This window comes from Leptodactylus fuscus, chromosome 2, assembly GCF_031893055.1.
Source record: "Leptodactylus fuscus isolate aLepFus1 chromosome 2, aLepFus1.hap2, whole genome shotgun sequence".
NCBI lineage: Eukaryota > Metazoa > Chordata > Amphibia > Anura > Leptodactylidae > Leptodactylus > Leptodactylus fuscus.
In genome coordinates, this window is record NC_134266.1 from 188,605,647 (window position 1) to 188,621,055 (window position 15,409).

General features: G+C 43.8%; 1 protein-coding gene across 2 annotated transcripts in view; it reads right to left on the minus strand.

Annotated features, from left to right (window-relative positions):
- Positions 1-15,409, minus strand: part of TMTC4 (transmembrane O-mannosyltransferase targeting cadherins 4) — a 72,207-nt gene that overhangs the window by 27,499 nt on the left and 29,299 nt on the right. For both annotated transcript variants that reach the window (XM_075265335.1, XM_075265333.1), the window contains exons 12-15: positions 15,206-15,285; positions 5,821-5,928; positions 5,584-5,725; positions 2,366-2,480 (exon numbers count right to left, since the gene is read on the minus strand). In XM_075265335.1, the coding sequence (XP_075121436.1) occupies positions 2,366-2,480; positions 5,584-5,725; positions 5,821-5,928; positions 15,206-15,285 (445 nt within the window). The remainder of the gene's footprint in view (positions 1-2,365; positions 2,481-5,583; positions 5,726-5,820; positions 5,929-15,205; positions 15,286-15,409) is intronic.

The window sequence follows — 15,409 nt, forward strand, 5'->3', positions numbered from 1 at the left end:
GATGCCTGGTGAAACTCCTGGTGTATGTGAGCCATCGGTTGAGTGCGGTTTCTCTGGCCAGCACTTGTCGGTCTCTATCTCCCAGTTTCGGGGGTCTGCTGACTCGGGGCACATTCCTACAATCACTGTTCACCTTCCACTTCGTAATCACATAGGCCACTGTCGATTTTGGGCAATTCAGTTCGCTTGCTATGTCCCTTAAGGATTGACCATTTCTGTGGTACCCCACAATTACCCCTTTCTTGAAATTGGACAACTCTGCACTTCGTGGCATCTTGCATGCGACTAATGCCAATGCACTAATGCCAATGCAGTTTCCAGTACATCACGACCGCAGATATCTTCGTTTGCATGGGTGTCCAAATACTTATTGGTAGACAGTGTATAGTATGGAACAATAGAGCCTCAAGGTGGCAGGGACTTTTGGTATCATAGGTCAGCTTGATGCAGTGACTAGAGTCTACAGACCACAGTCTGTGAAATGCAGGCAAAATACGGTCTGAATTTTTCAGGCCATATTTGCCTAGGTGTAGGAAGCAAGACCATAGTAAAGATGTATGGCAATGCACATTGCCACATTTGGTGAAAACCCATCACAATATATTAGCACAAACATTCCAACTGTCAAGCACAGTGATGGAGGGGGGATGATTTAGGCTACTTTTACATCTGCAGGACTTGGACACCTTCCAGTTATTGAGCCAACCATGAACTCCATTATACACCAAACTATTCTAGAGTCAAATGTGAGAACATTTATCCAACAGCTAAAGTTTGCCTAAAACTTGGTCATGTAACAAGACAATGATCCCAAGCTGAAAAAGAAAAGAATCCAGGGGTTCAAGTGGCCCAAAATCCAGACTTCAACCCATCTGAAATACAGCGGTGTGACCTTAAAGGGAGTCTGTCAGCAGAACCCAACCCCACAGATAGGTTAGGGTGACCTGAATCGAACTGTGTTTTCCCCTTGTGAATTGATGGCTCTGTTGCAGAGAGAGAGCTGTGCAAATGATTGCCAGTAAACTTCAATGAACTGAAGGAACTTTGAAAAGAAATGTGGACCAAAATTTCTCCAGAACAATGTTAGACACGAGGACTGTCTCCTTGCTTAGAAGACTCTTCTACAGTCTTTGTGTGGCGCTCCATTCCCAGCATGGCCACTGATAGAGGGTCCTATCCATCAGAAGCCTGCACTGAATAACACTATGCATGTGTTGCTGTCCCTTGCCGTGTCCTATACAGTGGCGTTTACATTACATTTGAAGTGGTCTAGTTTTATATTGGCCAACTGTGAGCAACTTTGCCTAAATGGTCCACGCATGGTTTTATTATTCAGCCTTGTGCAGAGCTGATGGACGGAACCTGCTACTCACAGATCTGTTATTCTTGTCATGTTCTGTAGTGATAAGGCTCTAGGTTTCATTGGCTTCTCAATACATCAGTACCCCTACAGGTCACTTCAATTATATAGGTCACAGTATACAATACACAAAATAAAAATACAACAGACATTCTGTATTTCACATTTATTGACAATGTAAATCCAAGGTGAGGTATAACTGTAAATACAATATGTATAGAGCAAGATTACATCTACGAATTTAAACCACAGTGTACAAGTTACTAGAACGTCTATTCTTTGTTCCACGCTTGTATTGAGCATGGCCTTGCATATAGGAGCAGTGCTGGCCAAAGTATTGGTCAAAAGGGATTTCTTCTGATCCCCTTATACACATGCACTTCTCTCTCCGAATTCTTCTCACAGGTACTTTTTTTGCATGGAATGGGAGAGGAAGCCCCTACCCCATACCTTTAGGGTTGTCAACCTCCCTGACAACAGCAGGACATTTGAAATCCAACTGCCCGTTCATTACTTCCCTCATATCTGCCATTGGGGAGAGTTGGGAGCCCCCCACACATTATATGGTCAGTTGGTCCCCTCGAAATTAGCAGCCCCCCATACACATTATATGGTCAGTTGGTCCCCTCGAAATCAACAGGTTTGACTGATAATCCATACAATGTATATGGTTGACTACTTAGGCATTAGAACTAGTGATACACAAGATTATTTGTGGCACCTAGTGCTATTTTCCTGCACAATGTCAACAGTACACAGTTTGTTTTCATATTTTCACTAAACTAGAAAAATCTATACAACATAATGGTTAGCTTTACTCACTGCATCATACAAACACACAGAATAAAATTTGTAATGGTAAAATGCACATCAAAAACCTTCAGATCAGTTGAAGGCGTATGGAAGTGTTTGTAAACCTACAGTATTTGTATTATTACTCATTACAGTCTGGACATGATGGGTTACTAGCTGTTGGATAATCTTAGCAATACTGAAAAGACTTACCTGTATTATCAAGTAGTATGATCATGTTATTCCAAGCCAAACTGTGCTGTGGCTTTAGAAATGTGGCATTTCTCCAGGCATTCAGGGCATCCATATGTCTGTTTAGATCTGCATACTGAAATCAAATAAGAAGAAAAAACACAGACGGATATTTTATAAGGTAACCATGTTGAAAATCCCTCTCGGTTTGTCTGAGCAGCCACTTTTAGGGTCTGTACTTCGTAGTCTTCTGCTAAGTTACTACTTTTGATGTATTAAAGCGTATTCATTGGTATTTAAGAAAGTTGTATACCTTATCATATTCTGACTGAGTTTTAGGTTCAATATTTTCCAGGTCTTTTCCTTATATCAGTGAATGAGAAGCTTGTTTGGTCATGTGCTTGTTATATAGTATTACACCTTGTAAAAGTGTCAGGGAACATGAAACGGACGTCCATCAGTGAAGCTAAACACATTACGGAAACTTATTGAAATTATCAGGTCTTTTGCGCGCGAAAAAAATTGCACCACTTTGTCCATTTTCTGACACACACACACACTATATATATATAAAATTTATTTATTATATATTAGTTTGCCAGATAAAGGGTCCCTTCACACGGAGGAAAATGGTGAGGAGTTTGGTGGGGAGGCTTTTTTCAGCACTGACATTTCACACCAAATTCCTCACCATTTTCCTCCGTGTGAATGGACCCTTATTATGACTTGCTCCAGGAAACTAGATTTATAGCTGAAATCTATGGTGTTACTGGACTAGATTTAAATTCTGGTGTATGGGACCTCCTGGAGCATTGACAATTTTCAGAGATCGGAAAGTTATTCCCCCTGTATGTCACACTGTTATCTCACGGCCTCCTTCTCTCCATTGCCATCCTCTACCTGCTGCCCTGTGTGTCTAGTTATCCATTACAGTTTGCTGCCCAGGGTTTTTGAGTCTAACACCCAGCACCCTGCAGCAGCCCTCTGTTGGAGTTGGTCTATCATTGTAAAATGAACTCTGCCTTCTCTACCATCACTCTCACTAGAATTCCTGCATGTCAGAGTATTGTGTCTTGGTGTCATTTTCTCAGTTCACATCAGTTTTTGTTAACAGAGATATATTAGTGGGGTAGCCTCCTGTGTATTCTCTGCAGGAAAGCTCAGACTGTCAGGTTAGGTCATTAGTAGCAGATTGTGGGGTCCAACACCCAGCACCCCCACCAATCAGATGATTACAGGGCCACCATGCACTGGAATTAGCTATACAATGTAGCAGCCTAAAGCACAATGCCAAACACTGTGTAGTGGCTGTGCCTGGTTACTGAAATTATTTTCCATTCAATGAGAGTAAGCTGCAGATACCAGGCACAGTCATTAAAAGTGTATGGGTCTGTGGGTTGGTTCTGCTCACACCATGTTGGACATGTGTAACCAGTACACATGCTGGATTTATAACAGATTTCTAAGGACTGGGCATATCCCAAAAGACGTATCATTTATGTTGGAAAACAAGACATATGCAACTGTATGGCGTACATAGATATACAAGGATATATAGTCTGGATATAAACTGCACATTTCCAAAGGTAGTGTGAATATAGTCATATGTTTTAGCATTTTTAAATGCAATGTCCTTATATGCATCTTTTCTATTCAATTTACCACAGATAGTTAACGTGTTACAACTATAACTGGAAACATAAAACTAAAAAAACCAAACAACTATTACGTTTTGTACTTTCACCCATTACTATTGCTGTTCTAGCAGAACTTTTACTACTGAGATTAAACGATAACCTATTGTACTGGACAGTGAACTTTAGACCAGTCTCAAGTGTTCAATCTCCCTGAATAAAAATTAACCCACTACAGGCATGTGTCCGAAGAAGAATTAATCCTTTTCTATCCAAACTTCTTCTTCTCACTGTAAGGGTGAGTTCACACTGAGTATACGCCAGCTTATTCTGAACGTAAAACACGTTCAGAATCAGCGGCGTATAAAGCAGTTCCCATTCATTTCTATGGGAGCCGGCATACTAGCGCTCCCCATAGAAATGAATGGGCTGCTTTTTTCACTACGTGCGGTCCCATTGAAGTGAATGGGAAGTGTTTGCACGTACGGCTCGGAATGAGCAGAGCCTGCCGTACACGCCAGCACATCCTATTCACTTCAATGGGACTGCTCGTAGTGAAAAAAGCAGCCCATTCATTTCTATGGGGAGCGCTCGTATGCCAGCTCCCATAGAAATGAATGGGAACTGCTTTATACGCCGCTGATTCTGAACGTGTTTTACGTTCAGAATAAGCTGGCGTATACTCAGTGTGAACTCACCCTAACACTGTCAACGTCAAATGTAGGCTCTGGATTTCATTACTTGAAAGGAGATTTATCATACTCAACTAAGTAGCATTGTACACAGATTATACAGAAGAAATGATGACTTAAGGAAAGGGCATACTATAGAAATACAGATTATTAGTATTAAAACTTTAACAATGAAGAAGTAAACAGATGACGTAACAAGTTATAAAGTTTTGGATTAATTCACACCTGCAGTAAAGATAACAGGTAACAGTGTTTTGTAGGAGTTATAAGCTAGATCAAGTAGCACTGGTGCCAGACAAGTCCCATTCCAAAAACTCCAGTGCACAGTGTGGTACCCATTGTACGTGACTGGGACAGTAAAGCTAAGGCCCACTTTGTGAAGGAGCTGCTTTTTTATGTTGCAGATTTGCTGCATTTTTTTTTTTTAAAGCCAAAGCTAGGAATGAATTTAGCTGAAGCCAGAAGTGTTGGCATAGGGCCTTAGCCTAAAGGGGAAGCGGGAAATAAAACTTAATGTGACTTCTTAGGCCTGCAAAATGATTGTTTTAAGCTTGAGAAAGCTCTAAAGGAGCCGAACCACTGTATACTAAATGAATAAAGCAGCCATTTACATTTCACAGTTTTAGAGTGGTCCCTTACTCTTAGGCCTCATGTACACAATCAGATTTTTTCTGCTATCAATTTTTTTTTATTTTTTGGAAATTGTTGTTTGAGACATAAAATAAACTTGTCTATATTCTTCTTGGAGCAACATGTGTATTGTTATATATGTGTAATGATTATAGACAGATGCTATAGATGTGCCATTTCAGGGACTGCTATGGATTCCTTGCACAAATAATTAGGATAATCAAAACTATTGGTAATATTGCTGAATCAATCACAAACATGTAGTAAACATTGAGAGACTTACCAGTCGCCCCAGGTTGTAGTAACAGTCTGGATATTTTTTTCTATATTTGATAGCAGTTAAATAGCTCTTTTCTGCTTCTTCAAACTGTTTAAGGCTGTTCTGTACAATACCCAAGTTCATCCATGCAGCAGAAAAATCCGATCTAACACAGAAATGTGGAAATACAAGTAAATAAAAGAGCTCATGAGCAGTATACAGAGAAATTATAGTAACACCGGTTTACCCTATTTAACTTACTGGATTGAAACTGCTCGAGACAACAGATTTTCAGCCTCGTGGAGTTGTTCTTTTTCCTTAAGTATATTGCCAAGATTATTCATTGCATGCACATATTTTGGATTTAGCCTGAAAAAAATTAATTACATAGAATGGCACAAGTCAGACTTCACATACAGTATATTTCATGCAAACTTGCTATATAACGCGCAATATTACAGTTAAAAAAAAAGTTAAAAAATAGTCAATATCAGACAGGATGGGGCATCTGAAAGATGACCACCTGCATCCCTATTAGACTTTTTAGGCCGGGGCCCCAAGGGACGTAAACGCCACGATTTGCCAGCGGTGAAAATGCTGCGAGAAAAATTGCGGCGTTTTACAGTGCAAGCAAATGGGATGGGATTCATGCAAATCGCAGCATGTCAATTATACTTACGGAAACAACGTGGGCATTCCCATAGATATAATGTTAAGAGAAAGTCTGCAGAGGCAAACTCTGTGAAATTTCTCTTAAAAGCGCTGTGGAAAGAACCGCAATGCGTTCACGCAGCGGTTCTTCCCACAGCGCTTTAGTGCTGTGGATACGGCCCATGGGGCCCCGGCCTTAGAGATGTGGATGAAAACTCTGAAATGAGAAAGACTGTAATAGAAATCTTATAAGTATCAGTTCTGCATAGACAGTTTGCATATTTACTGAACATGAACATGGGTTGGTTTTCTTTTCGACCTGTTTAATTTAATTGTATCCACAGCAGCCATGAAACCATATGGAATCTGTATTGTGGAGATAACACCCTAAGGGCCCGTGCACACGGAGTTTACGTGCGTGCATTTTAGCATAATACACGTGTACAGAATACACGTGTAAAAAAATTCCATTGAAGTCAATGGGACTGCTATTTTTACATGTGTATTCTATACACATGTATTATGCTAAAATGCGCGCACGTAAACTCCGTGTGCACGGGCTCTAACTATTTTAGGAGCATGATCAAGAAATTTTATGGGATCTGTGCTCAGGTTCTCACAGTCCTAATGGGCAGCAGAGGGTAACTCACTTACTATTATAGTTACAGGATCCTAATCGGAACCTCTACCTGTAAGAAATTACTTGCTGCTCAAACCTAGTGCTAAGTTTCCTGGCATTTCTTTCTGTTGTTCCTTGTGACGCTGAATGGTCGTGTTCATGACAGTACAATTAGACAAATACTGAACAGGAATGGCTTGTTTGGAAGGGTTACCAGGAGAAAGCCTCTTTTTCAAAAGAAAATGGCAGCATGTATTAAAGAGGACCCGTCACCAATTACAAAATGCTAAATCACATACCTCATTTCATTCTGGCTTTGCCTCTGAACAATTTGGTGCCAGTTGTTTTAAACACCATCCACCCAGTTGAAAGATATTGCCCTGGGAATTTTCTACACAAATCAGGTCTGATTCTTCAATAACCTCTTATGGTCTTAAAAAAAATGTGAAAGGTTACTATCCACTTCGAGAATCAGAGCTAATTCACATAGAATTTTCTAGGGGCTATATTTTTTGAACAGATGAATGGATTTAAAAAAAAAAAAAAAACTAAATAAAAACCCACCACCACCAAATTGTTCAGGGTGCAGAGAGCATGAAATATTATATGTAATTTAGTATTTTGTACTTGGCGACAGGTCCTTTTTAAGCAATACTACCATTTCTGCTGGTAACCATTCCAGACAAGCCACTTCTGTTCAGACCTTGTCTAAACTGTATTGTCATGAACACGACCATTTAGCATACTGAGGACTGTAGAGTCTTAAATGTAGCTCTTGGTTTTTTGAATGTCTCGGAGTACTGCATGGTCTACACTTGGGTTGAATTTGCTGGATGTCCACTCCTGAGAAGATGTTAAAATCTATTTTCCAATTATGAACCTCTCAATGTAGAAGGAAGAAATTCAAATTGTTTGGATATGCCCTTATAACCCTTTACAGATTGATGGAAGCAATCCAACAATGGTTTCTCTAAAATCACTGCTGATGTCTTTCCTTCCTGGCACTGTCTGCTTCCAGTTCTGTCCAGTGAATAGTACAGGTGTGGGCAGTGGCCCCATACAGTTGATCCGTGTGGCGGCTGCCTGTTGGCCCTTCACAGATAAGATATTTATGGCCTATCGGAAAGATAAGCCTTAAATTACAAAATTCTTGACCTGCTCCTTTAATGTTACAAGGTGAAACTGTCAGCCCACCACACTATATAATTGGACTGTACTGTACATATGAAGATGCTGGGTACTTGGCACTGTAATAGTGCAGAGGGAGTCTGAGAATCTTAAGTGGCTCAATTCACATTTCACCAGGTAAAAGGTATATTCACGCCAGCTCTTAAAGTGTCATGTGGAGTAATAATTAGAGATGAGCGAACAGTGTTCTATCGAACACATGTTCGATCGGATATCAGGGTGTTCGCCATGTTCGAATCGAATCGAACACCACGTGGTAAAGTGCGCCAAAATTCGATTCCCCTCCCACCTTCCCTGGCGCCTTTTTTGCACCAATAACAGCGCAGGGGAGGTGGGACAGGAACTACGACACTGGGGGCATTGAAAAAAATTGGAAAAAGTCATTGGCTGCCGAAATCAGGTGACCTCCATTTTAGACGAATAGTGGATTTCAAATCCGGGTCATATGAGAATGTGAACTTTGTGACTATGAGACAGGGATAGCTGTACAGGCAGGGATAGCTAGGGATAACCTTTATTTAGGGGGGAATGTTATTAAAAATAACTTTTTGGGGCTCTATCGGGTGTGTAATTGTGATTTTTGTGAGATAAACTTTTTCCCATAGGGATGCATTGGCCAGCGCTGATTGGCCGAATTCCGTACTCTGGCCAATCAGTGCTGGCCAATGCATTCTATTAGCTTGATGAAGCAGAGTGTGCACAAGGGTTCAAGCGCACCCTCGGCTCTGATGTAGCAGAGCCGAGGCTGCACAAGGGTTCAAGCGCACCCTCGGCTCTGATGTAGGAGAGCCGAGGGTGCACTTGAACCCTTGTGCACCCTCAGCTCTGCTACATCAGAGCCGAGGGTGCGCTTGAACCCTTGTGCACACTCTGCTTCATCAAGCTAATAGAATGCATTGGCCAGCGCTGATTGGCCAATGTATTCTATTAGCCTGATGAAGTAGAGCTGAATGTGTGTGCTAAGCACACACATTCAGCTCTACTTCATCGGGCTAATAGAATGCATTGGCCAGCGCTGATTGGCCAGAGTACGGAACTCGACCAATCAGCGCTGGCTCTGCTGGAGGAGGCGGAGTCTAAGATCGCTCCACACCAGTCTCCATTCAGGTCCGACCTTAGACTCCGCCTCCTCCGGCAGAGCCAGCGCTGATTGGCCGAAGGCTGGCCAATGCATTCCTATGCGAATTCAGAGACTTAGCAGTGCTGAGTCAGTTTTGCTCAACTACACATCTGATGCACACTCGGCACTGCTACATCAGATGTAGCAATCTGATGTAGCAGAGCCGAGGGTGCACTAGAACCCCTGTGCAAACTCAGTTCACGCTAATAGAATGCATTGGCCAGCGCTGATTGGCCAATGCATTCTATTAGCCCGATGAAGTAGAGCTGAATGTGTGTGCTAAGCACACACATTCAGCACTGCTTCATCACGCCAATACAATGCATTAGCCAGTGCTGATTGGCCAGAGTACGGAATTCGGCCAATCAGCGCTGGCTCTGCTGGAGGAGGCGGAGTCTAAGATCGCTCCACACCAGTCTCCATTCAGGTCCGACCTTAGACTCCGCCTCCTCCAGCAGAGCCAGCGCTGATTGGCCGAATTCCGTACTCTGGCCAATCAGCACTGGCTAATGCATTGTATTGGCTTGATGAAGCAGTGCTGAATGTGTGTGCTTAGCACACACATTCAGCTCTACTTCATCGGGCTAATAGAATGCATTGGCCAATCAGCGCTGGCCAATGCATTCTATTAGCGTGAACTGAGTTTGCACAGGGGTTCTAGTGCACCCTCGGCTCTGCTACATCAGATTGCTACATCTGATGTAGCAGTGCCGAGTGTGCATCAGATGTGTAGTTGAGCAAAACTGACTCAGCACTGCTAAGTCTGCATTCGCATAGGAATGCATTGGCCAGCCTTCGGCCAATCAGCGCTGGCTCTGCCGGAGGAGGCAGAGTCTAAGGTCGGACCTGAATGGAGACTGGTGTGGAGCGATCTTAGACTCCGCCTCCTCCAGCAGAGCCAGCGCTGATTGGCCGAATTCCGTACTCTGGCCAATCAGCACTGGCTAATGCATTGTATTGGCTTGATGAAGCAGTGCTGAATGTGTGTGCTTAGCACACACATTCAGCTCTACTTCATCGGGCTAATAGAATGCATTGGCCAGCGCTGATTGGCCGAATTCCGTACTCTGGCCAATCAGCACTGGCTAATGCATTGTATTGGCTTGATGAAGCAGTGCTGAATGTGTGTGCTTAGCACACACATTCAGCTCTACTTCATCGGGCTAATAGAATGCATTGGCCAATCAGCGCTGGCCAATGCATTCTATTAGCGTGAACTGAGTTTGCACAGGGGTTCTAGTGCACCCTCGGCTCTGCTACATCAGATTGCTACATCTGATGTAGCAGTGCCGAGTGTGCATCAGATGTGTAGTTGAGCAAAACTGACTCAGCACTGCTAAGTCTGCATTCGCATAGGAATGCATTGGCCAGCCTTCGGCCAATCAGCGCTGGCTCTGCCGGAGGAGGCGGAGTCTAAGGTCGGACCTGAATGGAGACTGGTGTGGAGCGATCTTAGACTCCGCCTCCTCCAGCAGAGCCAGCGCTGATTGGCCGAATTCCGTACTCTGGCCAATCAGCACTGGCTAATGCATTGTATTGGCTTGATGAAGCAGTGCTGAATGTGTGTGCTTAGCACACACATTCAGCTCTACTTCATCGGGCTAATAGAATGCATTGGCCAGCGCTGATTGGCCGAATTCCGTACTCTGGCCAATCAGCACTGGCTAATGCATTGTATTGGCTTGATGAAGCAGTGCTGAATGTGTGTGCTTAGCACACACATTCAGCTCTACTTCATCGGGCTAATAGAATGCATTGGCCAATCAGCGCTGGCCAATGCATTCTATTAGCGTGAACTGAGTTTGCACAGGGGTTCTAGTGCACCCTCGGCTCTGCTACATCAGATTGCTACATCTGATGTAGCAGTGCCGAGTGTGCATCAGATGTTTAGTTGAGCAAAACTGACTCAGCACTGCTAAGTCTGCATTCGCATAGGAATGCATTGGCCAGCCTTCGGCCAATCAGCGCTGGCTCTGCCGGAGGAGGCGGAGTCTAAGGTCGGACCTGAATGGAGACTGGTGTGGAGCGATCTTAGACTCCGCCTCCTCCAGCAGAGCCAGCGCTGATTGGTCGAGTTCTGTACTCTGGCCAATCAGCACTGGCCAATGCATTTCTATGGGGAAAAGTTAGCTTGCGAAAATCGCAAACTGACAGGGATTTCCATGAAATAAAGTGACTTTTATGCCCCCAGACATGCTTCCCCTGCTGTCCCAGTGTCATTCCAGGGTGTTGGTATCATTTCCTGGGGTGTCATAGTGGACTTGGTGACCCTCCAGACACGAATTTGGGTTTCCCCCTTAACGAGTTTATGTTCCCCATAGACTATAATGGGGTTCGAAACCCATTCGAACACTCGAACAGTGAGCGGCTGTTCGAATCGAATTTCGAACCTCGAACATTTTAGTGTTCGCTCATCTCTAGTAATAATGAATCTAGTAATAATTTACTAGATAAATGTCATATGCTACAATACAATAAATATGTGCATATATCAAATGTAGATGCAGTTCATATAATAAATTGAGGCTTAATGGCCAAGAACATAAACCATATTAATATGGACTTCATTAACCCCTTCCCGCCGATGGCATTTTTTGATTTTCGTTTTTGACTCCCCTCCTTCTAAACCCCATAACTTTTGTATTTCTCCGCTCCCAGAGTCATATGAGGTCTTAATTTTTGCGGGACAATTTTTTCTTCATGATGCCACCATTAGTTATTCTATATAATGTACTGGGAAGCAGGAAAAAAATTCAGAATGGGGTGGATTTGAAGAAAAAATGCATTTCTGCGACTTTCTTACGGGCTTTGGTTTTACGGCGTTCACTGTGCAGCCAAAATGACATGTCCCCTGTATTCTGTGTTTCGGTACGGTTCCAGGGATACCAAATTTATATGGTTTTATTTACATTTTGACCCCTAAAAAAAATTCCAAAACGGTGTTAAAAATTTTTTTTTCTAAAAGTCGCCATATTCCGACGGCCGTAACTTTTTTATACATAGGTGTACGGGGATGCATAGGGCGTCTTTTTTTGCGGGGCCGGGTGTACTTTTTAGTTCTACCATTTTCGGGAAATGTTATTGCTTTGATCACTTTTTATTCAAATTTTTATCAGAATTAAAACAGTGAAAAAACGGCAGTTTGGCACTTTTGACTATTTTTCCTGCTACGGCGTTTACCGAACAGGAAAAATATTTTTATAGATTTGTAGAGCGGGCGATTTCGGACGCGGGGATACCTAACATGTATGTGTTTCACAGTTTTTAACTACTTTTATATTTGTTCTAGGGAAAGGGGGGTGATTTGAACTTTTAATACTTTTTATATTTTTTTTTTTATTTTTTTTTTGCATTTATTAGACCCCCTAGGGGTGTTGAACCCCAGGGGGTCTGATCACTAATGCAATGCATTACAATGCTAATGCATTGCAATGCATTGCAAAAAATCATCATCTCTTTTGCAGGCTGTATACACCAGCCTGCAAAAGAGAGAATTTGCAGACCGGCTGGGAGCCTTTAACAAGGCTCCCGGCTGTCATGGCAACGGGGGGTCGGCCCTGGAGCATGCTCCAGGAGCCGGCGATCCCTGCCAAAATGGTGTCGCCCATGCGCCGCCGGGAAAATGGCGCCTCCGGCGCCTTTGACAGCAGCGCCGGAGGGGTTAATGCCTCCGATCGGTCCGGGGACCGATCGGAGCCATTAGAGCCGGTTGTCTACTGCTTAAAGCCATAGTTACAGACCCGACACGCGCCGTACTATTACGGCGCATGTCGGGAAGGGGTTAAACAAGGAAAAAAATGATAGAAATTAATTTTAAAAAGTGGGAAAAAGTAAAAACTGGTAACAATAGCCGTTTCACCAAGGTACGTCCAAATATACAAAGTGGCAAACTTAAAATAGTATGGAGACCCCCAGGGGTTTTGTTGGCCTCTTCAATATTTTTTATGCATTATACAGCACAATATACGGCGGTATTCTTGCAGTAGAAAATAAAAGAACCCTGGTGAACAAACATCCATGTTAAAACGTTCTATAACAGGGGTGCCCAATACATCGATCGCAATGGATGTATGGGTCAATCGCGGGATGCAGCCAGGGATCCCCGGTGTCTGCTTGTTCACAGTGCAGGCTGAGAGTCGACTCTCAGCCTGCGCTGTGAACAGGCACTCCCGACACTTGCAGGCTGCTCTTAGGGATGGAGGGGGCCAGGGTGCTGCTTGTTCACAGCGCAGGCTGAGAGTCATCTATGGACACTGGCAGGCGGGGTTGCCGCAGCCCCAGCCTGCCAGTATCCAGAGATAACTCTCAGCCTGCGCTGTGAACAAGCAGACAGCGGGGATCCCTGGGTGGCCACAGAACGCCGCTGTCTCCTGCTTTCACGCTCCGACTGGCCACGCTAGAAGTGGGTAGTACCGTATTTTACGGACTATAAGGCGCACTGGACTATAAGCCGCATTGCCCTTGAGCGCCTTATAGTCCGTCTCTGTTCATATATAAGGCGCACCGGACTATAAGCCGCAGTCCGGTGCGCATTATATGTTATTGAAAGCGGCGGCAGGGAGACTTTGCCAGCGGCCGCTTAACCCCCCGCGTGCCAGCCGTTTCTATTGGAAGCGCTCGGCAGGCGAGGAGGGGCTCTATCAGCAAAATCATGCTGATAGAGCCCAACCGTAAAAGTTAGATTAAACTACCCCCCCAAGAATGTGAAACTTAACGAGCGGTGCAGGGTGGGCGGGCATTCAGGCCTCCTCTTCCTCCGATGTTCCGTCCTCCTCCTCCGCCGCTCGCTGAGAATGGCCTGGGCGCATGCGCAGTAGTAGAAGCCTTATGATATTGCGCATGCGCCCAGGCCATTAGTTCGCGAGCGCCGGAGGAGAAGGACGGAACATCGGAGGAAGAGGAGGCCTGAATGCCCGCCCGCCCTGCACCGCTCGGTAAGTTTCACATTCTGTTTCAGGCCGGCGTGACAGCAGGGCTGCCGGACACTTCCCATTCATTTCTATGGGAGCCGGCATGCGAGCGCTCCCCATAGAAATGAATGGGAAGTGTCTGTCCATTCATTTCTATGGGGAGCGCTCGCATGCCGGCTCCCATAGAAATGAATGGGAAGTGTCTGTCCATTCATTTCTATGGGGAGCGCTCGCATGCCGGCTCCCATAGAAATGAATAGAAAGTGTCCGGCAGCCCTGCTGTAACGCCGGCGTGTACGGCTGTGATACACGCCGGCGTTCGGTAGTGTGAATGCACCCTTACGGTGCCTTTTATGTATGTATGGAAGCGGCACGCAGACTTTGCCGCCGCTTCCATCCATATATAAGGCGCACCGGACTATAAGCCGCACTTACGATTTCTGAGGAAATCGTAGGTTTTTATGTGCGCCTTATAGTCCGGAAAATACGGTAGATCTTTCAACTTGGTCATGTTATAAAGTAGCTCACATGCTGACAAAGTGTAATAACAATTAGAATAACAATTAACCCCAGAAGAAGTGATGGCAAATATTTATAATATCCTTTTCTCACACAAGGGCCTCAAAGGACAGAAAGAGTGATGTAGTAGGGAAGTCGGTAGCTACCAAACAAGTGCTCATGGAATATTTTTGGCATGTAGGAGGAAACTGTAGTATCTGAAGGAAACCTACACAAACACTGGGAGAACATACAAATCCCAAGTAGATGTTGCTCTTGGTTAGACTTCAACCAAGAACCCCAGTGCTAATCATGGAGCCACCATGCTGCCCTGATAACTGACCTCTGCCCCTCCACTATAGGAACGGTTGCCACGTGACAAACATATATGCGTCCGTTTCATTCAATGTCCATGGGACTTATGAAGATGGCTATTAATCTCTTCAGCCCTATGGTCTTTACAGCACATAAGTGGCCTTACATCATTTAAAACAGGGTGCACAGGACCACCATTTTGTGTTCAGTGGGGGTTTGTTTAGATAAGTAATTAGACGTCTTGGTTCTACAACTCTGGGAAAGCATCTTTTGGGGTTCACTATTCGTATTGTTTGAAAATGGATTTGCATGTTAAATTAATGTGTATTAGATCAAAATAATTACCTTATAGCCTCTCTGTAGTATTTAATGGCATCAGTCTGAAGGCCTCGATCTGCTAAATTTTTACCTATATTATAGTGCACCTGTGGATTAATAATAATAATAGTAATAATAATAATAATAATAATAAATAAAAAAGTGTAACTGATAAGTAATGATTACAAAGCCAAGTTCTTTGTGTACATAAAAGAATAATTTTGCAGGAAA